At 45.3% G+C, this 18083-nt stretch overlaps 2 protein-coding genes across 3 annotated transcripts in view; one reads left to right on the forward strand and one right to left on the reverse strand.

The window, feature by feature from the left end:
• The window catches only part of LOC124605306 (allantoinase), a 235407-nt gene that overhangs the window by 111218 nt on the left and 106106 nt on the right, over window positions 1-18083 (reverse strand). The gene's annotated exons all lie outside the window — the stretch shown is intronic.
• The window catches only part of LOC124605307, a 925143-nt gene continuing 917223 nt past the window's right edge, over window positions 10164-18083 (forward strand). Inside the window, exon 1 of the mRNA XM_047136889.1 lies at window positions 10164-10242. Coding sequence (XP_046992845.1) covers window positions 10234-10242 — 9 coding nt within the window. The 5' untranslated portion in view covers window positions 10164-10233. The remainder of the gene's footprint in view (window positions 10243-18083) is intronic.

An 18083-nucleotide genomic window follows, 5' to 3' on the forward strand; every position in this document is an offset into this window, starting at 1 on the left:
TCCGACGAACGACGGCGTCGTCGGCAGATCATCAACACTCTGACCACGCCTCAAGGCACGCAGGTGAGCAATCAGAATGACATCGTCCACGGATTCGTCGAACTCTACCGTCGTACTTATAGTGAAGAACATGCTGATACGTAAGTAGACGACTCTTTTTGCAATAAGTCACGTGCACCCTACCTCACACGGAGGCGGATGCTTTCACAATGGCGGTCGCGCGAGACAATGTCGCCAACGCCACTAACAAGGGTGCAGTCAACAGATAGCCCGGCATTGACGGCTTACCGATAGAGTATTACCGTGCCTTGCGGGACCTCATGGCACCACAGTGGACGGCTATGTGTCAAGAACTGATGACACAAGACCAAACAATCCCACCCGCATTTGTTGAGGGCATCACATTTCTGGTCCACAAACCAGCCTGTGGTTCGACGGTCACGAGTTACAGACCACTCACCCTACTCAATGCTGATTACAAGATTTTCTCTCGCTTACCGGCAATGCGTCTCCCAACAAAACTCCCTCATATCCTCTCCCCGGAGCAAACGACGCCTGGAGGACAGGTTAACATACAGACTGCCACAGGGGAATATCGCAACTTAATTGCGATGGCGGCGGCCTGCAGACTCCGTACAACGGTCGTCGCTATAGAGATCGATAGCGCCTTCGAAAACGTGCGCCATCGTTTCCTGCTTTCGGTGGTGGCCCGAATGGGCATCCATCGTCCATTTCTAGACGTCCTCCGGCGTCTTTACAACAGTGCCAGTTCACGTGTCCAAGTCAATGGATGTGTAGCGAGGCCGTTACATACGGCAAGGGTGCCCCTTCTCTCCTGCATGCCATTGCCCTTGAGCCCCTCATTGGGGGCTTGACAACCAAGCTCACTGGCCTCACCCTTCGGCAATACTCTTTTCGCTGTCGGGCATATGCTGATGACCTCCTCCTCCTCCTCATTCGCTGCGGCTCTGAGAGTCGAGAATTTCTCGAATTGATCACATGTTATGGGGCTGCCGCTGGCAGTGCTATGAATGTCGCCAGTGGCCCGAATGGGCATCCATCGTCCATTTCTCGACGTCCTCCGGCGTCTTTACAACAGTGCCAGTTCACGTGTCCAAGTCAAAAGACGTGTAGCGAGGCCGTTACATACGGCAAGGGTGCCCCTTCTCTACTCTCCTGCATGCCATTGCCCTTGAGCCCCTCATTGGGGGCTTGACAACCAAGCTCACTGGCCTCACCCTTCGGCAATACTCTTTTCGCTGTCAGGCATATGCTGATGACCTCCTCCTCCTCCTCCTCATTCGCTGCGGCTCTGAGAGTCGAGAATTTCTCGAATTGATCACATGTTATGGGGCTGGCGCTGGCAGTGCTATGAATGTCGCCAAATCTTCTGCATTGCACGTTGGACGAAGCCTCCACGAAGGTGAAGTGGCACGCCTGCCACTTGTGCGGATTTTCCGATTTTCCGGTACCTGGGCATTAGCTTTGCCCCCACAGTCTCACGCACAGCGGCAATGAATTTCCGTCACCTGTTACACATCATCCGCAACGACGTCCGCCAGAACCTCCTGCGCAGCCAGGACACACTTCAACGAGTTGAGTTTCTTATTCGTTATGTGGCATCAAAATTCGTCCACATCGCCCAAGTTCTCCCTCTCGCGCGGGAAAGCGGTCTGCGTGGCGCCACCTGGGGAAGGTGTGTTGCCTTCCGAAACTGGGTTAAAACCGCCAGGAGACCCTCTGGTTCCCGGAAATCTTCAGACTGTCTGAAGTGCTCTGTGGCTCAGAGGAACCTGAATGGGGCGGGGACTGTAATGTCCTATCCCGTGGCCTTGACGTGGCCCTGGCGCTCAGTAACCCCCTTAGATGGGGTGAAGCTAACACGGGAAGGGCCGTCCATGCATGACGTTAAAAGGCTAGCCTTTAACTGGGTGCAATCCTCACTGAAACGCACTGGCCCACCGTGAATTATCAAAAGCGGTGGGTGAGACATGGTCGGCCATGATCCCCCAGTACGTGTGGAGGCCCTCCGGGGAACGTAACTCGGGTTTGAGTGTCGCACCGTCTCGATGATGTCAAACTCCACAACATAAGACCCGTGCCATACCACCATTTTATCACATCATCACTCTCGTAACACCTCCGGGCTGTGGAACGGTGAGGGTTGTCGTTGTGTGAAGGAAGGACGTTAAACTCCCGTCATGGTAGGGCGTTAAACGCCCCCAACCCAAGGCGAAAGCGAAGGGTGCGTGGCACAGGGGGTGCTGTGTCTGCGGGACTAACTATCTGTCCCTCAATTCGCAGGGCACAAGACCAGCTGGTGCTCTGCATGCCGGCGACCTCGTTTGTCGGCGTGGGACCTCGACGCGAGTCGGCAAGTGCACTTCGCCGCGCCCGTGGTTAACCGGGGCGTGTTCTGCCAAACCCAGGGGGTGGTGACATCGCCTGGGCCAGGTCAGCTGGGTCCAGACCGTCGAACGACTGGGTGACCGGCCCGCCACCTGAGTAGGAGCGGGTCCTTGGCCTGGGAGCTCGGGCTAGTAGGCGGCGACGGACGAGAAGTGCATCCGCTTCTCCGGAGTGCGGGGTGCACTTGCCGAGGAACACTGGGAGAAATCGTCGGTGGCGAGGCCACTGAAGGGGACCAGGACACTGGCAACGGTGTGCTGAACTCGGCGGCTCAGAGATGCCCTTGAGCTAGGGACGAGGTTGGTGGGCGAGCTGCATCTTAGTCCCCCCCCCCCCCCCCCATGCCAGAGGAGCCGGTCCAGTGTTAGAGACGGGCTCCCAACCCCCTTTTTTCTCGCTTGTCAAATCATGGCCGAACCAGAGACAAGCGAATCGTGTGCTTCCGCGAAAGCTTCAATGCTTTCTGCTCCCGACCCATCGGGGCAAATGGAGAAGGTTGATGAGAGTGTGACCGAGAGACACAACAGAATCACACAACTGTTGGAGTCCAACGTCAAAAACTGGAAGATTAGCCAAACTGCTATTCTGGCGATAAAGAATGAACTTGCCTCCTGGGCGATTGCTCATGCTAGGCTTGAGGGGCGAGTTGTAGAACTGCAACGGGGAACCTTTACCCTTAGGAGACAACGGGCTAGGACATGGGCAGGTGTAGTGGCTCAGGCTGCCCCTAAATCCCAAACAACTAGAGAGACAATAGCGAAAGTGGCACAAAAGCCGGACACGGCGGTCTTCTTAAGACCCCTGCCCGGCCAAGACACCAAAAAGGTCCAGGAAATTTTCACCACCATAGTAAATCCAGTCAAGGATAAAATAAAGGTGAACAAAGTTAAGGCAACAAAAAATGTAGTAATTGTGGACATAGCAACTGAAGAAGATAAAAACACAATTCTAAATAATCAAAATTTGTGTAAGGCGGTTAGGTGTGAACCCCCAAAGAAGAGGAATCCACTCGTAATCATGTACGATGTACCGGTTACGATGGACAATAATGAATTGTGCGATACGATTAGGAATCAAAATTTTGATAATATGACTGATGAACAATTTAGAAATGGCTTTAAATTAAAATTTAAGACAGGACCAAGAGACAGGCAAACAGTACATCACGTAGCAGAAGTAACAGGATCTATGTGGAAAAAGCTTACATCTATGGGAAGGATATACGTTGGATTTCATGCTGTCAACGTCAGGGACTACTTGGTGGTACCTCGCTGCCACAATTGTGGAGATCTAGATCATATCCACAAGTACTGTGACAGGAAGCCGGCTTGCTCCAGATGCGGAGCGGAAGATCACGTAAGGAAGAATTGCACAAAATCTGGAACCTGCATTCCATGTGAAAAGAGAGGCAAAAAGACCTGTAATGCCTCAGGTAGGAATTGCCCAACCTATAGGATGTTGGAGCAAAGGCTGATATCAAAAATTGATTATGGCTGAAGCTGCAGCTGTGCGCAAGATGCCAAAAAGGAAGTCTCCAGGGAAGAGGCGTAGGGACGCGGCTAGGGCTGCTAAATTCAGGCAATTCTTAACCTTCGTTGAAGGAAGTAAAACAGGAAGAACAGGTATGGTAGATGTGTCCGTCCAGACGGACCTGTGTGAACGGGAAGCTGCCGCTCTCCCCTCCCCCCGGAACTCGAGACCGCCTGCAATAGCAGGCCAAATTAAAGCCACAAAAAATAGCTCCACATCCGAAGGACCAGTTCAAGTTAACGCAATTAGTAGTACAATAGTTACACCTACCTCTGACCAACCGTTAGTTAAACGTCTAGAGGTGGATCCCGTCAGGATCTACCCCAATCTAGAACATGCTTTGCAACTTTCGCGTCTGGAGGAGCTGGCTGTCCTGACCACAGCTTTAAGGCATATAGTGCGGGTGGGACACCAGTATGGACGTAAAGTCACCTTCTCGATCATGGAGGCTGTCGATAGGATACAGTTAAAGACCATGAATCTCCCCACTGACTTCGGCGCCCTGCGTGACCTTGTTAAAAAGGTTTTTCAAAGAAGAAACGAGAAATTCGATCTAGACGAAATTTACAAACAGGCTGTCTTAGCCAATGGAAGGATAGCTTTTGACTGGAGGAAGACCTTTCCAGAACAATACGTACACACGTATTTCCCATGACAATTAAAATACAGATAGGACAACTTAACGCACATAATAGCCGATTAGTCATGCAGGAGCTACGAAGGGTGGTGGAGGAGATGAGTCTCGACGTACTCTGTCTACAGGAGCCATACTCTCTTGCGGGGAACATAGCTTTCGCTAGTGTTAACTGGCAAATAGTATCCTTTGGAGATGACCCTAAAGCCACCACTATAGTCATAAATAAAGCCATACGAGTCACAGTGCTCGCTCATTTTTCAAATGAACACTATATTGTAACCGAACTCCAGACTCCAGTCGGGGTCATTCACTTAGTTAATATGTATTACCAATATGGTGAGGACATTGAGACATATTTAGATCAATTATCACGAGTCACAACAGCACTAAGAGGCAGAAAGATAGTGGTGGTGGCAGATGTCAATGCGAAGTCCCCCCTGTGGTACAGTGGCACCCGGGACGGCAGAGGGGAGAAGATGGAGGAAACATTAATGTCACTACAGTACTTGGTCGCCAACAGAGCCGGGAGCCCCCCCCCCCCCCCCCCACCTACACAGGCGGTGGAGGAGAAGGAACTAATATTGATATAACATTACTTTCACCAAATTTTGCTGGTCATTTGAATAACTGGAGAGTAAGAGACCAAGTAAAGACAAGTGACCATAACTTAATTACATTTGAGCTTACAGACAGGGAATGCCACTGGGACATAGGGTGGGAGTTTCAATTAAATTATAACAAAACTGATTGGGAGCGCCTTACAAGAGAGTTTGGTCCCCCGACATGGCCGGAGGGTGATGAAGACGTCGACAGGCATGCTGAAGAGCTGGTTAGTGCCATCACAAAAGCGGTAAAGGCAGCAGTACCAACTAGGAGAAGGGCTGTCGCGGCCTCCCCGTCACCATGCTCTGCTGAACTGGGGCAGATGCGTCAGTCGGTCAGGAGGGCGAGGAGGTACTACCAGCGAAGTGTCGTCTGGGAAGAAAAACAGAGATGGCTAGAAGTCTATAGGAATGCCAAGGAAGAGTTCCAGAGGGAGCTCAAAAGGGTTAGGCTGGTAAGCTGGGAGAAGTATGTCCAAAGCCAATTGGCTACAGATCCCTGGGGTATCCCATGTAAAATAGTTAGGGAAAAAATTAGGTCTCCTATGGTACTATCAACCATCTGGGATGGGAATCGGATGACAGGGACATGGCAGGAAACTGCTGAAGTCCTTCTCCGGTCCCTGCTTCCGGATGACATGGAAAATGAGGATACAGAAGAATAATGCCTAATTAGGCAAGCTCAGCTAGAAGAGTACCAAAACAACACCTTGGTGTACCCTTTCTCGGAGAACGAGGTGGCGGAGCACATTAAGGCACTTAGTAGAGGAAAGGCCCCAGGACCATACGGCATCATAGCGGAGATGGTACAATACCTCGCTCCTCAACTAGTAACACCTCTAGCTAGAATCTACAACGAGGCCCTAAGCCTAAAAAAGTTTCCTACCATCTGGAAACAAGCAAACGTTGTAATAATAAAAAAGGGACTGGATAAGGATCCAGAGAGGTCAAGTCCTACAGACCCATTTGTCTGTTGGATCTGCTGGGAAAACTGCTGGAGAGGCTGCTGGCTGACAGGCTGATGGCACACCAAGTGCTTTGTGGAATGAGCAGCAGGCAGTTCGGTTTTAGGCCGGGGCGTTCTGCGTCTGACGCAATCGCCATGGCGGTTGAGGTCTGCAGGTCGTCCACACATAAGTACATAGTTGGCATCATGGTGGACATCAGTGGCGCCTTTGACAACCTGTGGTGGCCTTCGCTTTTCTCTCGCTTGCGAGAGAAGGAGTGTCCAGGGCCGCTATATGGCTGTCTCAGGAGCTATTGCTTGGACAGGGAGGTTTGGCTATCATCCCCTAGCGGAAGAGTGGGCAAGAAGACAACAAAGGGGTGTCCACAGGGCTCTGTCCTGGGGCCACTCTTTTGGGATATCAATATGGAGCCTCTCCTTGAGACCTTGGAGAGCTGTGCAGATGTGCTAGAGGTGATAGCTTACGCTGATGACCTCCTCCTGTTGGTTGGCGGTCGGAGCCGAGAGGAATTAGAACCAAAGATTGAGAGAATCATGACATTACTCTCACAGTGGTGCCATAGAACTAAGCAAAAAATAGCGCCTAACACATCCACTTATCTACTCCTAAAGGGCCAATTGGTCAGAAACCCTACAGTTAGGATGGATGGCACACCAATTATACGTCGTCGAGACGCTAGATACCTAGGGGTAATACTAGATGAAAAATGGAGCTTTGCCAGGCATATTCAGGCAACTACACATAGGGCAATAAAAGTGTTAAACAATCTCATCAACATCGGCCATAGACGATTTCATCTTCCACCAAATCTCATCAAGCTATATCACAATACCATTCTCGTCTCCATCGTGGGCTACGGGTCTGGGGTCTTCGCCCACAGGCTCACGAGGGTCGTTCCTGCCATGGCCATGAGGAGGGTGCAGCAGAACATGATACTTCGATCAGTAGGGGCATATAGAACATCACCAGGGGGAGCATTGCTGATACTCATGGGCCTGTGCCCCCTTGATGTAAAAATCAGGGAGCAGGCTGCATGGTATTTGGTGAAAAAGGGGAAAATTAAAAAAACTAGGGATATCATGGGGGTCAGAGTGGGGGATAAAATCACAATTAAAAGAAGGGGAATGGAACTTTGGCAGGAAATTTGGGATGGGGAAGAGACAGGAAGAAGAACGCACCAATTATTACCAAACGTTCAGGAAAGATTAGGGATGAAACATTTCCAGCCAAGCAAGGGACTGCTGCACTTCCTCACTGGGCATGGCCCGTACCCGGCATATCTTTGCCGGTTCTGGAAAAGAGCGACACCGTCGTGTGACTGTGGTGCCGAAGTGGGCACACCGGATCATGTGGTCTAGGAGTGTCCGCTTTTCGACGACGTTGCAGCTAACTTACGAAACTCATTGCCTAACACAGACACCTTTCATTTCATTAGGGACCCTACCACCTTCACCATCATCGATAAACTGGCTAGTGAGGTATCCGCCAAGATCCTAAGGGGAATATAGAAGAGAGATCGAGTAGATAGGATCCAATTTTTTTTTTTTTTTTTTTACTCTTCACGCACCATCCCATTCCGCCAGGGTGCGTACTGGCCGACCGTCAACGACGATCGGGATCCGACGCATCCAGGACCAGGGGGAGGGTGCGACCATACCGGCTAAGACTACAGCACACCAACTATGACTTATAATATTTATTATTATTATTTGTAGAAGTAGATTGTAGGAAATTTTCTTTAGACCCTCAGCGATTGTTGAAAGGCCAGCCCAGTGCCAGGGGCACGCCCACTGGGGTTAGCTCGGTGGGCATGGCCATAAAACAGTAGGTTTATATTATATACTGGCACACCTGTAACGCTGCAGGATGTATTTGTCAGTATTAAAGTAGGTTAGAGTTGATAGTATGATTGACTAACAGTAAATTACTTAGATACCCATAGATAATATAGATACCCATAGATCGAATTAACTTCCTGTAGCTAATATTAACAGTAGAATATAAAAGATACAGTAAATGCTGCTTAAATGTAATTTTGTAGCTAAGTTCGACCCACTAATGATTTCAGGTGGTGGGTTAGTTATGTATAATATTGGGTTTTGAAGAATAAAGATTTTAAAAAAAAAAGTTCTCCCTCTGCCGACAGCGATTGGGCACAACCTTCAGGCGGCCTTTGGCTATTATCTCACGGCTGGTTCCATGTTTAAAGTCCGTTATGAGAAACTTACCCTGCTCCCACGGGATGGTGGCCTCGGGCTCGTTAATGTCCGTATGCGAGCTGCTGCCCTTGTATATGAGTACCATGAGAAGACAGTGGACTGGGCGGGGCATATCTCTAACACGCAGCTTGCTTGAGGCCCTCCTGCCCGCTTCCACCTCACCACCGATGTTTGTCGGCCACATCGTGCCTCATTTGTCTCACATTTAGGCCTTTTACGTCGACTACAGTTACACACATACCAGTCTGCCAGATGCGCGCCCTCCCAGGACTACGGATTTTTACAGCCTGCTATAGCGCTATGTTCCCTGGAATGTGATGGAGACCAAACATCCCTCCATTTACTGGCTCATAGTGTGGACTACCATCCACCAGCCCTTCCTCCCTACGGACATCCGAGCAATGTGGTATCTCACAGTCAACAGGAAATTTGCCAAGGAACAGCGACTGCACAACATTGGCTTGTGAGATTCCCCTCTTTGTCAGCAACTGGACACTGACGACCACCGTCTGACATGCGCCTCTTCGCACGATGTCCGGCGCTTCGTGCAGCAAATCATCGCCTGCTATCTCCGAGTGCCACCAGACACAATCGAACCTCGAATGTTTCTAAACCTGGAGGACAAACATTTTCCCGCCGCCAAATGTCATGCAATTACGTGGGTCAAAGGGTGGGCGGCCGCTTATCTCATTCATGAGGGACCTAAATCGCGCCTCGACTTCTGGATCTATTTACGGAAAGCCCACGCAGCTCTCGAAAACACGCCACGTTACCGAACATTATTTGCTAACTATCTTCGAGGGGTCTTTGTTACACCTCCACTAAGTTGGGGGATGCCTGGAGCTGAGGAAACCTACCCTCCCCCTCCCCCCTCCTCCCCCGGCGGTGCCTGAGTTTAAGCCACCTATGATCGATTCTACCTCTGACCACCGCGGATGGGACAGTGCGTCGTAAATTGAGCGGATTTTATTTCTGTTTCCTTTCTTTTTATTTACCCAGCACTTATATTTTTTTCTCTGTCGCTGATGTATGTTCCACATAATTTCATAATAATAGTGAATATTACAAAAACAAAATGCAAATAAATAAATAACAACAACGCTTTCCACTTCTGTTGATTCCTGTGTCCCACCGGTCCACTATCCCTTAAAATAAATAAATAAAGATGTTAGAGCAGTTGCCCGCGAAAGGCAAAGATCCCGAGTTAGAGTCTCGGTCCGGCGAAAAGAAATAATAAAAAAAAGGGTAAGGCGGCCGCTCGCGATAAGCTGGAAATCCGGGTTCGAGTTCCGGCCCGGCACAAATTTTCATTGTCGTCATTCCATTATACAGCTGATGCTTGTCCTTATTCGCAATTGCGAGTTCATTTCATATATTTCATAGCGGTTGTAGTTGCCGCAGTGCCTGTTCCTTTGGTTATGCATGCATGCATGCATGCAAATCTTCAATAGCACGGTGTTAACAGAACGCAGAAGACGCACGTTGTCATAGTGGACCAGAACGTAAGATCACGACCAAAGGCGTGTTAGTGTGGTTTTGTCCCAAAGAAATAAAAGTAATTGAGCAATAGATATCGAATAAGTTATTCCATGGACAGTACGTCGTGTTTCAAAAGTACGACTATGTATCTCACACGGCGTACTCCAATACTGGAAGAAAGCCAAAGACAGGACGAGGTCCCAAGGTCGCGGAGTGATCGTGCCACGCTAGGCTACAGGTTGCAGAACGGGTTCCAGTTATCGGAAAATGCCTCACGCAGTTCAGTCTACGTCGGCCAGCTCCAACAGCAGCCGCTGATGACCGCTACGTTCGCGTCTGTGCGCCAAAATCGTCCGATTTCCGCAAACGTCGTCGCTACTTGTCGTCGAATGGTCTGTGTAAGTACTTTTCCCAGATGTCTTCCGGAAATCAGCTAACGTCCCAGAAACCGATATGCACGACTGAATACATCATCGCAAGAGAAAAGAGCTCAGTGGTTTTCTCTTGGTAGTATTTTTTGATATGCTTAAGTAAAAAAAGAAAAAGGCTCTTTTACCGTGCATTCTGCATCGCTATCTGTGAGTGATATGTAGATGGCAATGTTGCTTTACTGTCGCTTTTTTCTTTGGAGTCATTGTGCTTGTGCACCGGACCATGCATATCCAGGAGATGAAGCGGTAGCATCCTGTATCGATAGACACTTCGTTTAATACGCGATGGAACACACAATAGTGAATAGTAAAACATATTATTCAACTTTGGTAATGCTTGTTACAGCAATTGTAGAATTCAGGTTTACCCTATGTGTCCTGCTTTGGCTACAGTTCCATGAACACAAATTAATAATTTTCTCTGAACTAAAGTCAGAACAAAACTGATCTTCTGTCTTGATGTACTATTCGATGAACAGTTCTATACTAACAGTACTCAGTTTAAATATCTAGGCAGGTGACCTCTGTCCATACACGACAATTCTATTCACTGTTCTGTTTCTACTGAAGACTAACCACTGTCTGTCTATCGGCCACTATTTCTGTCTCACTCGACGACTTTGGAAAACACAACAAACGTTCTGCAGGAACATCTGGCAAAACACTGACTGACTCACAACTTGCAAATGACAACTTCGGCTTGTGCACGTTACTTAATCGCGTGTCTCTACCCGGTGGGGCGGCGACTCCAGGGGGCGTGATTCTCGCGGGCAACGTGATTGGTTTGCGCGCAGCGAAGTTGCTGCTGCTGACGAACCTCCACGGTACTTCTGGAATCAACTGCCGGAAACTCTTTTTATGTGGTAGAATGGAGTTGCATATAGTGATCACAAAGCTAAATCCTGATGATAACCGATGGGACACTTTCCATGGTAGCCAGACTAAGACAGGATCCTTGCCGCGAGCTCTACAGGGGTTGTCTAGTGCTCTCTGAAGACAAGAAACACGGATACCAGCAATGGAAGTTTATCACAAATGCAGATATTAGTAGCACAGGAACTGCGATACTGACATTAGTGTCCACATTCCTTGTTAGAGGTTAGGTGCAACCTTTCACTTTTAACAGAGACCTCAACGCAACGAAATAACAAAAAGAATGCAGCAATGATGGCTAGAATTTGGCTTGTCGTCGACATCGAGGTCATTAATGTCACAGTAATAGCTCAATTAGAACAGGATGGAGAAATCTGATGATTTAAGAAAATCCATCACCATTATCAACATGGATAAATCTGTTAATATTCAGATTTAGTTTGCAGGATGCGGTATTATTTGAAGTTTCCTTTAATTCACAGTAGGATACTCCTTTCCTCAGATTTGTTAGCATGCCATTTCTTCTGTCTTTGTTTGTTTACCTTTTCTTTAAGTGTGTGAGGAAAAATATTTCCTTGGAATGTATCCAGCCTATTTCACTTTCCAGTTTCTGACACACTTCATAAGAGTTTTTGTTTCCTCTACTCTTCTTATATTTCGTTCTGTACTCCGTCAATCCATTTCACTTTCTCCATCCTCCTCTTCAATCAGATTTTAAAGTTTTCCAAATATTCTTCCCACTTCTTCCCTATTGTCTAAATCTGAGTCATATTCAAGCAAACTTTGATCGATTCCTATTATTCATATTGACAGTAAATTTTGTATTTTTGGAGATGCATCCTTCGCATGTGCTATCTTTCTTACTTCTACGAGACAGTTTTCAGCCTCATTAAGCATCCTTCCTAAATAAGTAAATTAATTTACTTTTTGATAGTCGATGTTGGGTAGTCTAAATGTATGCTAATTACCTCTATTATCTGCCGTTAAATAATTAGACACCCTCCAAAGTAATGAACCAGAAATTCAACTATAACAAAATGAAACAAGAATCATAACTAACCAGGTTTGTTGCATTAAGGTGACTCATAGATTATTTAACAAACAATAGCATTTCCAAAGTAAAACCGTGGTATATCTGACTAAAGGGTCTGGGGTAAGATTCTAATAATTTTGTGTCAAAAATGAGACAGTTACGTTTGTGAAGATGTTCGTAATTATCGTGATTTTAGTGTAAAAAGCAGACAGAGAAGAGTATGCGTTGCATCTGTGGCCAGATGCGAAAGCATATTTGTTATACGAATCTGAAAGCAAGCCTTCATTGTGAAGCCTGAAGTTATTGAAATTCTATAAAAATGACGGTCCTTATGGCCTATCTCAGTGCCACTGCTCGATCTCACCATATCAGTCCGTAGGTGGAGTCTAAAGCAAGCGGCTCCATAAGCGGCTAAGTTCAAGGCAGCCCGAAAGCTTTCTAAGTCCCTCAGTTCATCTGCTCGGAGTTAGACCCTAGCAGCAATGAAGGCCAAATGAGAGAAGTCTGACAGTGAAAACTCCTTGAGGTTAATTCATTATGTATTGACAGATTCTTAAAAAGGAAGTCTCGTATTTCTGCGTTTTGCGCCCTTTACTAGGGAGAACTCATGTATGGTGCTCTCCATGGTTTAATCTTAGACCCACTATTGTTCCTCATATGTGTAACCGATAGTATACAACAAACAGAATTAGTTGTTTTTGCAGGCGACACTTGTATTATAATCAGTCCAAGCATATGTACAGAAACAGAAGAAATGGTAAACAAAGTTCTTAAAAATTTCATCGACTGGTTTTCTGCGAATGATCTTACTCTCAATTTTAAAAAGACAACATTTTCAGTTCTGCACATCTAGAGACACTACACAATGCTAAGTGTAACACATGGTGAGGAAATAATAAATGTGACGGAAACATGAAAATTCTTAGGGGTCCATATTGATGAGAATATAAATCGGAACTTCTAAAACAACTTTGTGGATACATTTGCGCTTAAAATCGTTGCAAATCTTGGGGTGAGGTAAATCCGAAAGTTGACATATTTTACATATTTTGATTCATTAATGTCGTATAGAATAACGTTCTGCGATAACTCGTCTTTAAGAAAGAAAGTCTTCATTGCACAAAAATTTCCTATAAGAATAATACGTGATGCTCAGCCATGCTCATCTTGTAGACATCTGTTTAAAGAGTTGGGCTTTCTGACTACTGCTTCAAAGTATATATATTCCCTCATGAAGTATGATGCAAATAATCCACTGCAGTTCAAAAGGAACAATGAGGCAAATAATTACAATATCAGAAGGAAAAATTACATTCTTTACTCTACATTAAGATCATCTTTAGCACAAAAAGGGGTGCACAATGCTGCAACAAAAGTTTTTGATCACTTACCCACTGATATAAAGTGTCTGACAGACAGCAAAGTGAAACTTGAGAGCAAACTAAAAAAGTTTATCCTTGACAAGTGCTTCTATTCCGAGAAGACTATCTGTTTCTGTAATGTGTGCAAGTAGTGGGTAGGAATTACTATAAAAAACCCTCAGAAATGTTCGGAATGTAACCCTATGAGCATATTAATTTGTGATGAGAGTGTAAAATGACTCGTTCCACATCATCGCAATGTATCATGCGAAATGATCCATGAGCATGTAACTAATTTTGTTCAGAGTGGCTGGGCTATGGATCTCTCGAATGCCAACCAGTCCTTGAAAGATGTTGATCCCCTTTCCTGTGTTTTGCTTCAGATGATTAAACAGTAACAAAGTTCCTACTATTTTCTGCTGAAAAGAGGAATCTCATTTTCTCTCTATCTTTTTCTGTGTCCAGTGAAGTGAGACCTCAGCAGCACACTCGAGTTTCTATCTCCAATTTCCAGTTTATTTGCATTAGATCCTGACAGTTCTTACATCGCATAAGTATTTAGTTTTTGTGGATCCAGCGTTCAGCGTCATCCCACACTTACAGAGACGTCCCAAACTGTCGGCTCTCACTCCCTTTTCCATCTATTACCTATGGCGTCTGTTCACAATAGTACCTTTCCAGTCGCTGCTAAAAACAGCATTTTTCCCCTTTCCACCTTCGAGTCATAAAAACAGTCACCGCTGGAGGCCTTACGTCATGAGAGATCTTTGTTGCCTGTGGAGCACGCGGAAACCAGTTGCGGCATTGCAAAGGAAAGTCTTGTCAGCCGAGTGGCATGGACCTGAAACTCTACCAGTGCGTCCTTCTGAGAATTCCCATGGGGATGGTCTCGCTGTCTGGCTATGCCACCTCACTGCTCACCTGAGTGCTGACAGCTCATCCAAACGTGCTTAGAAAATGACTTTGTATTTATATAAACCATGCAGTTCTGAATACAAATGTAAATTATGTTAATTAACTACTGACAGTTACTGGTACTGATATGCATTATATTTTTCATTGTTGATTAATTATCGCCGGCCGGAGTGGCCGAGCGGTTCTAGGCGCTTCAGTTTGGAACCGCGCGACCGCTACGGTCACAGGTTCGAATCTTGCCTCGGGCATGGATGTGTGTGATGTCTTTAGATTAGTTAGGTTTAGGTAGTTCTAAGTTCTAGGGGACTGATGACCACAGCAGTTAAGTCCCATAGTGCTCAGAGCCATTTGAACCACTTTTTATTATTAATTATCCGGTCTTTATATTCTGATTCTGTATTAGTTATGGAAAAAATAGTCACATAATATCATACAAACTTCTTTCCCTGTCGTATTATTTTTATTGGCGTTTATGTCTTTGCTATTTTATTTCCTTTTGTCTTGGGAGTGTTGATAGGTCTTGCAATTATTTCTAATGTTTTCTTATTACTGCCATTATTTTTCAAATGCGGTCTTCAATTTCTGGTAGGACTTTCACTCTAATTCCTCCCACTTTTGTTCTGCCTGTATAATTCAAGGAATAATCCACATGTCCGTCACTATACATATTAAATATGGCTGGACACATATGCACAAACATTATGTCATTCCTCTCTTAATAACTATTTGACCTAAGTAAAGATTCTATAATAGTCTTCTACCCTTCATCTATTCCTATTTCTTTCAAAGTTTTGACCATGGTTTTTCATTTTACCCAATCAAAAGCTCTCCTCAGGCTATGATAAACAAATCCCCTACTGACTTCCGACATTCTTTCCATCGATATCCTAACACATTTTGTGCTGCCTCTTATTCCCCTTTCTCTTCTGAATCTAAACAATCGTCTGGAAAGATGTTCTCTGTCTTGTATCCCATTTTTCTCAGTTTTATAGGTGCAGGACCTTGGCGTTAAGAGATATAAGACTAATAATTATATAATACTTGCAGTATTTTTTTTATATTAGTCACAGAAGCATAAGACGAGGTGGTTGTGTTTGAATTTTTCCACTTTGCTTGGCAATCTCTTTGAGTGACAGATTCAGAAAATGTTGTACAATTTCTACTATTTTATTAATATGTGGAGTATCTATAACATTAAGTAAGATTAAAGTAAGCACGGCACACCTGAATTTTGTTTTTATTGTATACTACCACTTACTTCTTAAATTTTGATTGAATGACGAAAAATAGTGACAACGCGTGATATCGCAATTGCTCTCTTGGCAATATGGGGTGGAGTGATTTTCTGTCACCTTCCTCGCTTATGGACGAGTGGTGTGAGGACTGTAATTATATCGTTTGAGTGACTCTGGCGAATGTATGTGTCTTATTAACGAATATAATAAAGAAAGGAAGAGGGAAGAGGTGATGAAACTTGCACTCCTCTCAAAGAAAGCAAATGGTGCTGCCCGTCTTCCCTCCGAAAACAAGGACGAATCGCCGTAATATCTGCGGGGGCCCTCACAGAATGTGGTTTGACTGTTGTGTGGTCTGGGGATTAGGAGCTGTGTACAACCCTCTTTCCAGACAAATGCTGGCGACGAAAATTTCCTATAGTGCCAAGAGTCGAAGGGGCCTCTTCTAGGCCAATGGCCACTGCATTTGCAAGCATTAAGGATTATGCTACAAGAGTTGCTGCCTTCAGTAAAAAGTCTGGTTTAATGAATTATCCCAAACCAATCTACCCTGTGCAAGCCTCCTCATCTCCGCACGACTGCTGCAATCTTCATCTATTTGAACCTGCTTACCATAGTAATTCTCTACAAATTTTACTACTCCTACCTCTCTCCACTGTTAAACTGACAAGTCCTTGATGCTTCAGGGTGTGTCTCATCAACCAATTCATTCTTTTAGACAAGTTGTGATATACATTTCTTTTTTCCCAATTCGATTCAGTAGCTCCTAATTACTTATCTGACCTAGCTACCTTATATTTAGCGTTTTCCTCTAGAAACACATTTCCAAGGCTTCTATTCTCCTCTAGTCTGAGCAGTTTATCATTCACGTTATGCTCCCATAAAAGGTTAAATTCCAGACAAATACTTTCATAAAAAACTATTGAACACCTAAATTTTTGTTAGATGTTCACAAAGTTCTCTTTTACAGTAGTGTTTTTCTTGCTGTTGCCAATTTACATTTTATATCCTCTCTATTTTTTTTTTTTAAATTACCGCTACCAGTCACAAACTTTGTTGACTATTGTATTACTTATTTATTTAGCGACATGTTTCAAGGGAATACCTGCCCTTCAGGCTAAATGGCATTACAAAATAACTTTGCAATAAGGTCATACTGATGTTACATAGCCTTTTCGTAAATGCTGTGGTTACCTTTGTTCTTCTGGCGTGGCTGTCTCGTTGTGATGCTCTGAGGTGTTTCCATTTCCGTGGCCCTCTTGGCTTTCTTGGTCACTGTTCACAAATTTTCACTAACGTAACAGTAACTTGGAAACACGATGTGTGCTCTAAGGAGCCCAAAAAAAGTAAAGCTTTGTCAATTACCACAAATATGAAGAAATATACCGTCATCTGCCCTGTAGTACTGTATGGTTCGGAAAGCTAGACGCTTACCAAGAAAGAAAGAGAAAAACTGAATGTTGTAGAAAGAAAAGTGAGGAGAAAAATTTGAGGATGTGTGTTGGAGAATGACGTCTGGAGAGTTCATAAGAACACTGAAATTTATCAGTTAATGAAGCAACTGTCCAGAAATTAAAAAGTCGGAGACTGCATCGGGCTGGGCATGTGGCTAGAATGGAAACCAGCAGAATCCCTAAAAAAGTGTTTGAGGATACTCTCCAAGCAACAAGACCACTGGGTCGACCTCGCAAGTGGTGGAAAGATGACATAGAGAAGGACGTCGCAGCATTAAGAATCTCGCCAGGGTGGAGAGAGTCAGCGAGAGATAGTAGACGGTGGAACCTGATTTATGATGCAGCGCGTGGTCTACAGGTCCCGTGATTGCTGAAAAGAAGAAGATTGTATACTGAACGCCGCTCGTGCTATACATTGTTGATGTCATGTGAATACATATAAGAAAATAAATGTAGTTCCACTGTACCTTGAATGTAATTTATGTTTTTAGAAATTATGTCGAACTCATGTTGTTGTTGGGTTGGTCTTCAGTCCTGAGACTGGTTTGATGCAGCTCTCTATGCTACTCTATCCTGTGCAAGCTTCTTCATCTCCCAGTACCTACTGCAGCCTACATCCTTCTGAATCTGCTTAGTGTATTCATCTTTTGGTCTCCCTCTACAAGTTTTACCCTCCACGCTGCCCTCCAATACTAAATTTGTGATCCCTCGATGTATCAGAACATGTCCTGCCAACCGATCCCTTTTCTAGTCAAGTTGTGCTACAAGCTCCTCTTCCCCCCAATACTATTCAATACCACCTCGTTACTTATGTGATATACCCATCTAATCTTCAGCATTCTTCTGTAGCACCACATTTCGAAAGCTTCTATTCTCTTTTTGTCTAACTATTTATCGTCCACGCTTCACTTCCACACATGCTACACTCCGTACAAAT

The sequence above is a fragment of the Schistocerca americana genome, chromosome 3 (genome assembly GCF_021461395.2).
Source record: "Schistocerca americana isolate TAMUIC-IGC-003095 chromosome 3, iqSchAmer2.1, whole genome shotgun sequence".
NCBI lineage: Eukaryota > Metazoa > Arthropoda > Insecta > Orthoptera > Acrididae > Schistocerca > Schistocerca americana.